Source organism: Salmo trutta, chromosome 40 (genome assembly GCF_901001165.1).
Source record: "Salmo trutta chromosome 40, fSalTru1.1, whole genome shotgun sequence".
NCBI classification, from domain to species: domain Eukaryota; kingdom Metazoa; phylum Chordata; class Actinopteri; order Salmoniformes; family Salmonidae; genus Salmo; species Salmo trutta.
In genome coordinates, this window is record NC_042996.1 from 3,073,177 (window position 1) to 3,085,811 (window position 12,635).

At 44.6% G+C, this 12,635-nt stretch overlaps 1 protein-coding gene across 3 annotated transcripts in view; it reads right to left on the reverse strand.

The window, feature by feature from the left end:
- Window positions 1–12,635, reverse strand: part of plxna4 (plexin A4) — a 496,524-nt gene that overhangs the window by 149,813 nt on the left and 334,076 nt on the right. For all 3 annotated transcript variants that reach the window (XM_029741951.1, XM_029741949.1, XM_029741950.1), the window contains exons 7-9: window positions 7,930–8,083; window positions 4,061–4,160; window positions 3,188–3,302 (exon numbers count right to left, since the gene is read on the reverse strand). In XM_029741951.1, the coding sequence (XP_029597811.1) occupies window positions 3,188–3,302; window positions 4,061–4,160; window positions 7,930–8,083 (369 nt within the window). The remainder of the gene's footprint in view (window positions 1–3,187; window positions 3,303–4,060; window positions 4,161–7,929; window positions 8,084–12,635) is intronic.

The following is a 12,635-nucleotide window of genomic DNA, read 5'->3' on the forward strand; positions in this document are numbered from 1 at the left end:
AGCTATTGTCCGGTTGAAATGTTATTGATTATGACTAAAAACAACCTGAGGATTGATTATAAACATCGTTTGACATGTTTCTACGAACTTTACTAATACTTTCCGGATTTTTCGTCTGTCTGTTGTGACTGCCTTTGAGCCTGTGGATTACTGAACAAAACGTGCGAACAAAACGGAGGTTTTTGGATATAAAGAGGGACTTTATCGAACAAAACAAACATTTATTGAGTAAATGGGAGTCTTGTGAGTGCAACCATATGAAGATCATCAAAGGTAAGTGATTCATTTTATCACTATTTCTGACTTGTGTAACTCCTCTACTTGTCTGGTAACGGTTTGTAATGATTTGTCTGCTGGGCGCTGCTCTCAGATAATCGCATGGTATGGTTTCGCCGTAAAGCCTTTTTGAAATCCGTGGTTGAATTAACAAGAAGTTAATCTTTAAACCCATGTATAACACTTGTATGTTTTATGAATTTTTATAATGAGTATTTCTGTTTTTAAATTTGGTGCTCTGCAATTTCACTGGATGTTGGCCGTGTGGGACGGTAGCGTTAGAGAGGTTAACATTTGTTAATATCCCCATTTCACATTTAACATTTGTTAATATCCACACTTCACTTTTGACATTTGTTAATATCCACACTTCACTTTTAACATTTGTTAATATCCACACTTCACTTTTAGTATTCAACATTTGTTAATATCCACACTTCACTTTTGACATTTGTTAATATCCACACTTCACTTTTGACATTTGTTAATATCCACACTTCACTTTTGACATTTGTTAATTTGCCCACTTCACTTTTAACATTTGTTAATATTCCCACTTCACTTTTAGTATTTAACATTAACAAATTTTGTTAATATTCCCACTTCACTTTTAGTATTTAACATTTGTTAATATTCACACTTCACTTTTGACATTTGTTTTAGTTCCTTCCAAGCCCATTCTTTTCACATTGCCATGGTTGTGGTCTGGTTACAGTTGGGACTGCCAATGCCTTTGGAACTACTGCCAATTACATGTGTCAATGAACGTCTCTTAATAGTTTCATCCAATTCATCAGATAGATGCTGACAAACTCCTGCTCTGATCCAGCTCATTAGGGGCCCGTTTGGCCAGGAAATCAACCTGCAGGACTTTGATAGGTTTTAATATCATGATTACATATTTCATGGGTTTCCATGTCCCCCAGGGAGGTTGTGGGTAGAGATTCCTCTGATGTGAAGACATGTGTGGTGTTGTAGCATGACGCCACAGGCAGACAGGGGGGATAGACAGGAGGGATGGAGGGAGAAAAGTATTTGATGCCCCCCTCGTTCACCTCAGACAACCCCAGAACACATACAGTGGATAAAATGGCCCAATGTTGGGAAAATAAAGCTTTTGTGAATCTGAATATACACTAGTAGCTACGGATGCACACAAATAGTGTTTATTCACATAACAAATGACATATCTGGGAGAGGGGAGCGTGTTCATGGTTTAGATTAGTGAGTTTTTATGTGGGGCTGTCTGCGGCCATTTTGGATCGACATTGTTTTCCATGTCAACAACATGAGCTGAAAAACGGAGTTCGCGGGGCAATGCAATATCCCGTTATAGTCTGAGCAGCTCCTGCCTGTCCACTCCCATCGGTTACCCAATGACAACAAAGCACGCCGTGGACTCCGGCCTAGCTAGCTTTAGTGATTTATCTTTGTGCATACTAACAGGGGGCTCAGTCAGCGGGAGGCCTCTGCATCACGTCGCTCATTACAAAACATCAGCGGATTACCCAGATCGACTTCCTGAAATCCCTTCATTGGAATAATATAGTGAAATGCATCTATCCCAGGGTCGCCGCGAGGGGCCATCCCACTTGTCTGAGCAAAGTTGACATGTCATTGTCTTCTGCTTGGAGCAGTGGAGGGTTGGGGGAGTGTGTGTATGCATGTGTGTGTGTGAGTGTACGTTTATGTGTCTATGCGCGCGTGCACCCGCGCATGCGAGGAAAATCCATTAATTCGCAGTGACGTTGAACGTAGCGACAATCCCCGACCCCCAATCCCGAGGTTAATTAAATCCAAATTAAGCTCGTTAGGCGGACAGAAACACCTGCTTTTTAAAACAACAGTCAAACAAAAACATGTCGGGGAGAGATGTCATTAACATGCTAATGCTAAATCCCCCCAGCTTTATTTGGGAGCTGGGTTTTTTGTCAGTCAACACAATGAGAAGAATCTTACTATTATCCCTGGGTCAATATTGACCACCAACACGAGTGTTAATTGGATCCTGAAACGCCAAGCTAAGTCTCACCTACTCTCGGAGCAGTTCTCCCACAGTTCAAAGAGATAATGAATATCTAATTATTATTTTTTTATTCCAGCTATGTTTATACACGTTGCATGTGCTTGAATCGCTTAGGGGCAGAGATGGTGTTCTAATGTGGGATTCTAAATCATGGAGCATAAAACTCATCAAAAGAGGAAAACCCTCCCTGAGCTTGTTCCTGCTTGTCGTGGAGCGCCTGGCAACAGACATCAAGACAGGGGTCTTCATCATGGATGCCCTGAGGGCCAGATTAACTACACAGTTCCTCCCCATGCTGCCCTCCTACCATACCTTTCCTCAACACCACACAACCCACCCACCCACACACACCCACACACACACACACACACACACACACACCTCAAGGCCGGTGTGGTGCCAGGGAGAGAATCCAGGCCTGTTTGTAGCTCATCAAGCTACACAGTAAAGATGTCTAATTACAGTGAGTCCTGCTTCAAAGGGAATAGGCCAGTGCCAATACTATTGATAATTCACATGAAATAAGCTGTCATTGGGAATAGGGCTGGGAAAAGGAAATGTTTCATTTTTATTAGATTTGGTGGGTCTGTAATCATCTTCTTGGGCGAGGAGGATAAGCATAGAAAGCCTGAGCCAGATATGTCAGATTAAGTATGGTACTGTAGCTGACTCCTTTGCTTTACATGATGCAGGATATACAGTAAGTATGATCCTATCATAAATACTGTATGTTTGCTGGTTTATAATGATATGCTCACTCACAGCCTGTATTATTAAAGATATTCACAAGTGAACCAATGAGGACACCACATCCTGAATCTCAATAGCCAATGAGACATCATAATCAACTAACGTTTACACTTGACCCTTGACCTCTGCAATTACCTCTGGCCTCTTGACGCGTCCCTCCTGGAAGGAGCAGGTGCGTGGGTCGTGGGTGCAGTCGTGTCTGTATTTACACCAGTGGCACTGGTAGGGGCTTCTCACACATGACAAACACCTGAGAGAGGAGAAGGAGAGAGTAGGAGAGAGGAGTATGAGAGAGGAGAGAGGGGAAGGAGAGAGGAGTAGAAGAGAGGAGAGGAGGGGAGAAGGAGAGAGGAGTATGTGAGAGGAGAGGAGGGGAGAAGGAGAGAGGAGTATGTGAGAGGAGAGAGGGGAAGGAGAGAGGAGAAGGAGGAGGTGAGAGGAGTAGGAGAGAGGAGAAGAAATAGGACAGAGGAGAGAGGAGTAGGAGAGAGGAGAGAAGAGGAGAGAAGGAGAGAGGAGAGAAAAGAGAGAAAAGAAGGATGAGGAAAGAAGAGTAGGAGAGAGGAGAAGAAATAGGACAGAGGAGAGAGGAGAGAGGAGTAGGAGAGAGGGGAGATGAGAGGAGAGAGTAGGATAAAGGAGAGAGGAGAGAGTAGAAGGAGAGAGGAACAGGAGAGAGGAGAGAGAGTGAGGAACAGGAGAGAGGAGAGAGAGAGTGAAGAACAGGAGAGAGCAATAAAGGCAATATATTCCTAATCATGGCAAACTTCTACAGATAAGCTAATCATAACCCAAACAATGATCAGATGAGTATGTGAAATTCTTTGAGTCAAATAATTCGTATTTCTACACTATGTCACTATGACATTATTTTAATATTCTTTAGTTATGGGTATCAAACATCAATGACATGTTACAGTTTATAATGACATTTTCAACACTTCCTTTAAAAAAAATGTAATAAGCCTGTAATTCTGACTGTATCTGAGACTAGACATGTAGACTTACGACTTGTGGACACTGCAGTTATAGAACACAAAGCTGGTGTTGGCGAAGACCAGGCCCGTCTCCTTGGACTTGAGGTAGAGCTGAACTATCTGGTGATCACCTGGAGGGAGGGAGGGAGTTGGACAGGGTTGGACCACTCTAACATATTAGATTACCTGGGATGTATTCACTAGCAACCAAACAGAACCAAACAGAACCAAACAGAACCAAAAAGAAGCACATGGAACATAACGGGGAGAGACCTACCTGAATTTGTCGTATAGAAACTCTTGTTTTTGTTGTGAAATGTTTTCCATTTCAAAACGTTTAACTGTTTGCAAAAGGTGTGCACTAATGATTACACCCCAGAGCACCTCAACCAATGGGAGGGGCTGACTGATTTTATGTCTATATCTACTATATCAGAGATGTACTGACTCTAGGATCTCTAGTCTGAATTATATATCTACTATATCAGAGATGTACTGACTAGTATCTCTAGTCTGAATTATATATCTACTATATCAGAGAAGTACTGACTAGTATCTCTAGTCTGAATTATATATCTACTATATCAGAGATGTACTGACTAGTATCTCTAGTATGTATTATATATATACTATATCAGAGATGTACTGACTAGTATCTCTAGTATGTATTATATACCTACTATATCAGAGATGTACTGACTAGTATCTCTAGTCTGTATTATATACCTACTATATCAGAGATGTACTGACTCTAGGATCTCTAGTCTGTATTATATATCTACTATATCAGAGAAGTACTGACTAGTATCTCTAGTCTGAATTATATATCTACTATATCAGAAAAGTACTGATTAGTATCTCTAGTCTGAATTATATATATACTATATCAGAGATGTACTGACTAGTATCTCTAGTCTGAATTATATATCTACTATATCAGAGATGTACTGACTCTCGTATCTCTAGTCTGAATTATATATCTACTATATCAGAGATGTACTGACTAGTATCTCTAGTCTGAATTATATATCTGCTATATCAGAGATGTACTGACTCTAGGATCTCTAGTCTGAATTATATATCTACTATATCAGAGATGTACTGACTAGTATCTCTAGTATGTATTATATATATACTATATCAGAGATGTGCTGACTCTAGGATCTCTAGGTTAATGGAGGTGTCTACAGAGAGAGTCTGTCTGCTCCTGTCCTTCTGCCTGGTTTCCTAATGAAGGACTGTGTGTTAATGGAGGTGTCTACAGAGACAGTCTGTCTGCTCCTGTCCTTCTGTCTGGTTTCCTAATGAAGGACTGTGTGTTAATGGAGGTGTCTACAGAGACAGTCTGTCTGCTCCTGTCCTTCTGTCTGGTTTCCTAATGAAGGACTGTGTGTTAATGGAGGTGTCTACAGAGACAGTCTGTCTGCTCCTGTCCTTCTGTCTGGTTTCCTAATGAAGGACTGTGTGTTAATGGAGGTGTCTACAGAGAGAGTCTGGCTGCTCCTGTCCTTCTGCCTGGTTTCCTAATGAAGGACTGTGTGTTAATGGAGGTGTCTACAGAGAGAGTCTGGCTGCTCCTGTCCTTCTGCCTGGTTTCCTAATGAAGGACTGTGTGTTAATGGAGGTGTCTACAGAGACAGTCTGTCTGCTCCTGTCCTTCTGCCTGGTTTCCTAATGAAGGACTGACTCCATGTTTAATTCAACAGGCCGACACAGACATCTCCTCCCCCAAAGACAGGAAGAGAAAATTGTCGTCTCCCTCCCTCTCTCTGTCACTCTTGTCTTCTTCTACCCTTCTTCGCTGCCTCTCTCTGTCGCTCCGGTCTTCGTCTCCGTTCCCTCTCTCTTCTCTCTGTCACTCCCGCTCTCTCTCTTTCCCTCTTTCCCTTTGTGTTTCTCCTGTGTTCCTATCTCCCCTCTCTCCCCCCCCCTCTCTCTCTCCCCCTGTCTCTCTCTAACAAAAGGGGTGAATCGTTCATCAATCATTGTAAAGTGTGGCTGACAATGAATCTGTCCTAATTAGAGCACCTAAATGTTACCTTGATGCCTGCTAGGCTGCTATCACTAGCTCACTACCCCCTCCCTGCAGGGCCCCTCGGCCTCTCTCTCTCTGACACTGCCTGAACAAGATGGCTGAACAAGATGGCTGCCTAATGAGGCACTCCATCCCTATCCCTTAGTATGGTGTTTCCTAAAGGACATAATACACATAGTGTGTGTGTGTGTGTGTGTGTGTATGTGTGTGTGTGTGTGTGTGTGTGTGTGTGTGTGTGAGATTGAGTCCGGAGTTTGGTGTGAAGGTGTGTTTACACCCTGTGTAATAGCCCATGTACACTGTAAGTGCCCCTTCCACTGTAAGTGCCCCCCCTCCCCCCTCTGTACTGTAAGCAGGGGTTTAGTGTGTGTTAGGCCTCAGTGGGTCCCTCAGCCCTGTAATTTCATGGTGGCCTGCTTGCCTTGCTCCCTCTCCTCCAATACTTATAGGTGTTATTATTCATGCCATGCTGTACACAATCCCACCGTTGGGCTCTCACCACCCGAGGCTGCTGCCAAAAAGCTAGTCATCTGCTAATTTAGCTAGTGTATGGTTATCCTAGACAGAGTCCCAAATGGCACCCTATTCCCTATGTAGTGCACTACTTTTGACCAGGCTCTGGCCAAAAGCACTACATAGAGAAACGGGTGGCATTTGGGACGCAGACTCAACATCAACAATGAAAGTGTCCATGTGAATGGCCCTTCTCTCTCTTCTAAGGCCTTTAGTCCTTCCCACCTTTACATTAGGCTAGCAGCTTTCTCTCCAGCTCCTGTTCATTCACCTTGAAGACTGATGTAGAGAAAATTATTTAAAAGCCATTCGCTAAATGCGGTAAACTAATAAACATCTGCAGAGTATTTGTAGGAGGAACAATTCAGGGGGTTTTCTTCTTGTTTTCTCTTTAGCAGCATTAGCGTATTGCCAATGTGAAGCAGCAGCTAGCGTTAGCGCTCCCTTACTACTTTTGAGGAGGCGTTAGCTTAGCCAACGTGAAGCAACAGCTAGCGTTAGCGCTCCCTTATTTCTTTTGAGGAGGCGTTAGCTTAGCCAATGTGAAGCAACAGCTAGCGTTAGCGCTCCCTTATTTCTTTTGAGGAGGCGTTAGCGTAGCCAACGTGAAGCAGCAGCTAGCGTTAGCACTCCCCTGCTTCTATTGAGGCGCGGCAGCATCTTCATTATCTCCACATGGAGACGTCTGGGTATTATGAAAGATTACCAGTCCTCCAGACAGCCGCCCAGATGTGTGCAGTTTTCAATTATACCTGGGTTAACCAACCACGTCGAGGAGGAGAGAAGCGAGGGATGAGAGAGGGACAAGAAAGCTTATCTCGGAGAATGAATGCTGTCAAAAGCGTTTTTTGGCAGCGGGATTCATTTTCAACCGCTCCTCCCTCCCACTTTGGGTGGAGTGATCTGCCCGCGCTCAGGGCTATTGGGGTCCCACATGTCTCCTGCAGTTCTGACTGCATACCTCCTCAGTGAGAGAGTAAATAAACCCTGACGCTCTGTAATGACGGTTGTTTGGATGACTAAACACGTCCTAGGGCGCTGCTCCGAGGGCTTCCGGGCTATGATGGGTAACAGGGAACGTAACCCCAGGCCACATGAAGAACCAAATGAGACGCAAATCAGTTCCCACATTTAGCAGGTCCCTGGCTTAATGTGTTAGTGTTTTGGCTTCATACTTAAACTAGTTAGTGTTTTGGCTTCATACTTAAACTAGTTAGTGTTTTGGCTTCATCAGTAACACCTCCATTAGTGTCAATACACTCATGTAACCCACATTAAAAAATAACATACTCAAAAGAAAAACCGAGCTCTTTCATTGGTCTGTAATCAGTCAGGTATCTTATGCTACAGACCTTTGTCTACGATAATGCGAGGCACCTCCTTCTCGGCAGGCGAGCTGCACCTGATGCGGTTCCCCTCCACCAGACCGTCCATCTCAGCCAGGTCCTCAAAGGTACAGTTGACCCCTGCAGACAACTCTGGGACGTTATGGGCCTCCAGGATCAGCTGTGGAGAGAAGACAGGGGGGGGTTACATATGGCATCAGGGGAGAAGAGCGGAGTAGAGGGAGGGGGTGGAACGGTCCTGTGTGGCTCAGTCAGTAGAGCATGGTGCTTTAAATGCCAGGGATGTGGGTTTGATGCCCACGGGGGATCAGTAGGAAAATATATGCACTCACTACTGTAAGTATCTCTGGATAAGAACGTCTGCTAAATGACTCAAATGGCGTGAGAATTGGGAGATATTCCATTAGTAGAATTGAGAGATACAGCGATGGGATAGATGAATGTATAGTGTCATCTGATGGTGGAGGGATAGATGAGGGGGAGATAGGAGGGAAAGAGGACAGCTGGGGGTAAGGATCCCCTGTAGACATACCATACCGTGATAAAGCCACAACATTGAGGGTTCAGTGAGTAGCAGTTCACCCTACATCACATCACACATCATTATAGGCTCTGGTGTCCCAAATAGCACCCTGATCCCTATGTAGAGCACTACTGTTGATCAGGTGGCCCATATGGCTTGGTTCAAAAGTAGTGCACTATATAGGAAAAAGGCTGGCATTTGGGACGCAGGCTATTTTAGCATATCACAACAGAAACATCAACATGACAGGATGTCTTCAAAGAGGCAGGAAGTCTTTCCTGTCCAGAGGACCATCTACGGCCCTCGCTGACTCACCCATCCATCAACTCATTCTGACATTAATACCTTTTCAATGGACATGAGAATGAAGGAGAGGGAGAGAGAGTGAAGGAGAGGGTGAGAGAGTGAAAGAGAGAAAGTGAAGGAGAGGGAGAGAGAGTGAAAGAGAGAAAGTGAAGGAGAGGGAGAGCGAGTGAAAGAGAGAGAGTGAAGGAGAGAGAGAGAGAGTGAAGGAGAGAGAGAGAGTGAAGGAGAGAGTGAAGGGGATAGAGAGAGTGATGGAGAGGGAGAGAGCGTGAAGGAGAGGGAGAGAGAGTGAAAGAGAGAACGTGAAGGAGAGAGAGAGAGAGAGTGAAGGAGAGAGAGAGAGTGAAGGAGAGAGTGAAGGGGATAGAGAGAGTGATAGAGAGAAAGTGAAGGAGAGGGAGAGAGCGTGAAGGAGAGGGAGAGAGAGTGAAAGAGAGAACGTGAAGGAGAGAGAGAGAATGAAGGAGAGGGAGAGAGAGTGAAGGAGAGGGTGAGAGAGTGAAAGAGAGAACGTGAAGGAGAGAGAGAGAATGAAGGAGAGAGAGAGAATGAAGGAGAGGGAGAGAGAGTGAAGTAGAGAACGTGAAGGAGAGAGAGAGAGAGAGTGACGGAGACAGAGAGAGTGAAGGAGAGAGTGAAGGGGATAGAGAGAGTGATGGAGAGGGAGAGAGCGTGAAGGAGAGGGAGAGAGAGTGAAAGAGAGAACGTGAAGGAGAGAGAGAGAGAGAGTGAAGGAGAGAGAGAGAGTGAAGGAGAGAGTGAAGGGGATAGAGAGAGTGATAGAGAGAAAGTGAAGGAGAGGGAGAGAGCGTGAAGGAGAGGGAGAGAGAGTGAAAGAGAGAACGTGAAGGAGAGAGAGAGAGAATGAAGGAGAGGGAGAGAGAGTGAAGGAGAGGGAGAGAGAGTGAAGGAGAGGGAGAGAGAGAGAGTGAAGGAGAGGGAGAGAGAGTGAAGGAGAGGGAGAGAATGAAGGAGAGGGAGAGAGAGAGAACGTGAAGGAGAGAGAGAGAATGAAGGAGAGGGAGAGAGAGTGAAGGAGAGGGAGAGAGAGTGAAGGAGAGGGAGAGAGAGAGAGAGGGAGAGGGAGAGAGAGTGAAGGAGAGGGAGAGAGAGTGAAGGAGAGGGAGAGAGAGAGAGAGGGAGAGGGAGAGAGAGTGAAGGAGAGGGAGAGAGAGTGAAGGAGAGGGAGAGAGAGTGAAGGAGAGGGAGAGAGAGTGAAGGAGAGGGAGAGAGAGTGAAGGAGAGGGAGAGAGAGTGAAGGAGAGGGAGAGAGAGTGAAGGAGAGAGAGAGAGATAGAATTAAAAAGACAAGGAGGGAAGAAGACAGCAGGACATGTTTGTTGAGCATCAGCTCTGTGTTTTACAAAGCCTGCTGGTGATTCTTTGACTGTTTGTCATCTGGTGAACAGTTGGAGGCCAATGCCCTCCTTGCTCTGTCCCCCCGGTCTACCCACCATGCCCTGCGGCAGGCAGCGGCAATTTCACATCCCACATCTACGAGTACATGTGCCCTGAGAGAGAGGGAGGGAGGGGGGAAGGAGGGAGGGGAGGAGGGGAGGAGCTAGGTGGAAAGTGAGAGGAGGAAGGTGAGAGGAAATTAGGTATGGGGGGCAGAAATGAAGGGAAGAAAGAGGCAGGATGAGAAAAGGAAGGAGAGAAAGAAAGAAACATGTATATGTATGCAAGCGGGCATGAGGGAGGGAGGGAATGAGGAAGAGAAGGATGTAGATTCCTGTTGTTGATAGTGCTGCGTAAACTGCTCTCCTCTCTAAAGAGCAGAGGATGAGTGGGGGGGGGACTTGACAGGCTTGACGAGTAGAAAAATAGTTTCCTTGAACAAGTGAGAAAGGGGGAGAAAAATATGAATGGGGTCAAGACCAAAATATAAATATTGAGGTGGCAAATAGAGGAGGCCTTGCATCCATTCTGCTGTTGGCCGCAGCACATTTATAACACGGCGCCAGAGAAGCTCCTGTACGGTGCGAGAAGGGCTGACCTGGACTGTTTTTATATTGCTGTTTAGTGTTTAATGAAAAGTCTTAGGCTGTCGCTCGGCACCGTACAGATACAGGAGCTTCCCTATTACTGTAGAGGAGCCACACGCAGCCAGGGTCGGAGACACAGCCCTCTTCCCACTTCATTTCTTTTTCCTTTTAAGGAGCAATGTGGCGCAAGTTTTCTTCAATTACATTTGGAGCAGTCCTAACCCGCGCCGCCCGGGCCTGAACATGAGTAGGAAAATAAGCTGTGTTCCGTGTCAATTGAATCACACACACACACGGAGAGAAATAGGTTCTCGCGTCTCTCCTTAATACAATGCGTCTCGCGTGGAGGATATGATGCGATAGATCGTATTGGCTTGGGTTGCCATAGGGACACAAAGAGGAGGATGGTGATCTGGGGGTGGTTCATTTAGATGCATACTGTACATGCCTCCTTGATTTGTATGACTGTGGCAGATTATGACAGCTGAATATACGATGCATTATACTATAATAACACACGGTTATCTTATGACTGTCATCTACTGAGAACAGAGTGTGAGATTCCGAATGCCTTTTGGAATCCTATTACAATGTGTGAATACATCTATTGTCACAAGCTGTGAGCATATTTGAATTCTCACTGTAGTGAGAGACAAGCAGCCTTCTCTTCTCTGTCTGGAGGCATGTGAATACAGACCTACAGCAATATACTTGTAAAAACACTAACAGTAGAGTCCAGACCTATTAGAATTGTGTTTTATCTCAACAGGGAGCGATCTGGTCAGTTTACTAGCACCTGCTCTAGGAAGTCTTTATAGGATGGCTGTTATATCTACAGACAACAGCCCCAGAGATACTCTAAAACAAATGCAAGAGGAAAATTTAACGGGCAAATAAAGGAAAAAAACACATCAATGATTTTATGAGAGAAACTCTAGTTTCAATAGCCAAAACCCTCTACGTGTTGAGAGTCCTCTGTAGAGGGCTCCAGCTTATCTTTTTAAACAAATATTTAATAAGTTAAAGGTCAAGGACTGGCCCTGCCTGCCCGCCCAGTCTCACCAATCAATTGGATGGGAGATCTGTTGCGTAAAGAAAGGTTAAACACCCTCAAAACTCCAAGGCAGTGTGTGTGTGTGTGTGTGTGTGTGTGTGTGTGTGTGTGTGTGTGTGTGTGTGTGTGTGTGTGTGTGTGTGTGTGTGTGTGTGTGTGTGTGTGCGTGTGTGTGTATATACACACTCTCGCTCTCCATGAATATGATTATTATTATTATTATTATTACACCCATGGAGCTGAATGTTCAGACAGTACCCTGAGAGTAGTATCTGTACATGACCTTACCCTTCCTGATTTACGTTTATATACTTGGCCAGCAGAGATTAAAAGCAATCTCATATCCCCATTACGTATACAATGGGATTGAAATGACACCATAGATCGATGGTATTCTAAATTGGAGGGGTAACTGCAGTGGGGTCGTCAAAATAAAATAAAAATATATTTTTTGGGGTGTGGGGGGTCTAAAATTAACAGCACACAATATTAAGAAAGATAATTTGAAAAATTCAACTTGATTGAGGGAATGTATTTATTGGTTGTTTTTCATTATAATAAGACATGAAAATGTAATGAATTGAAGGTTACTTGTTGGTGTAAAAATCTAATTTAACGTTGTGTTATTATTTTGGGGGTGGGGTCATGATACATTATTATGAAATTAATGGGGTCCCCAGAAATTCCGGAGGATAAAATGGGGTCCCAGCTGAAAAAGTTTGAATACCACTGTCATAGAAGGACAGGTGAATGCAGTATATTGCATTTACTGGAGTACTGACCAGTAGACACCTCTAGTGTGGAGGGAGAGGTGTTAAGACAGCAGACTGACCAGTAGACACCT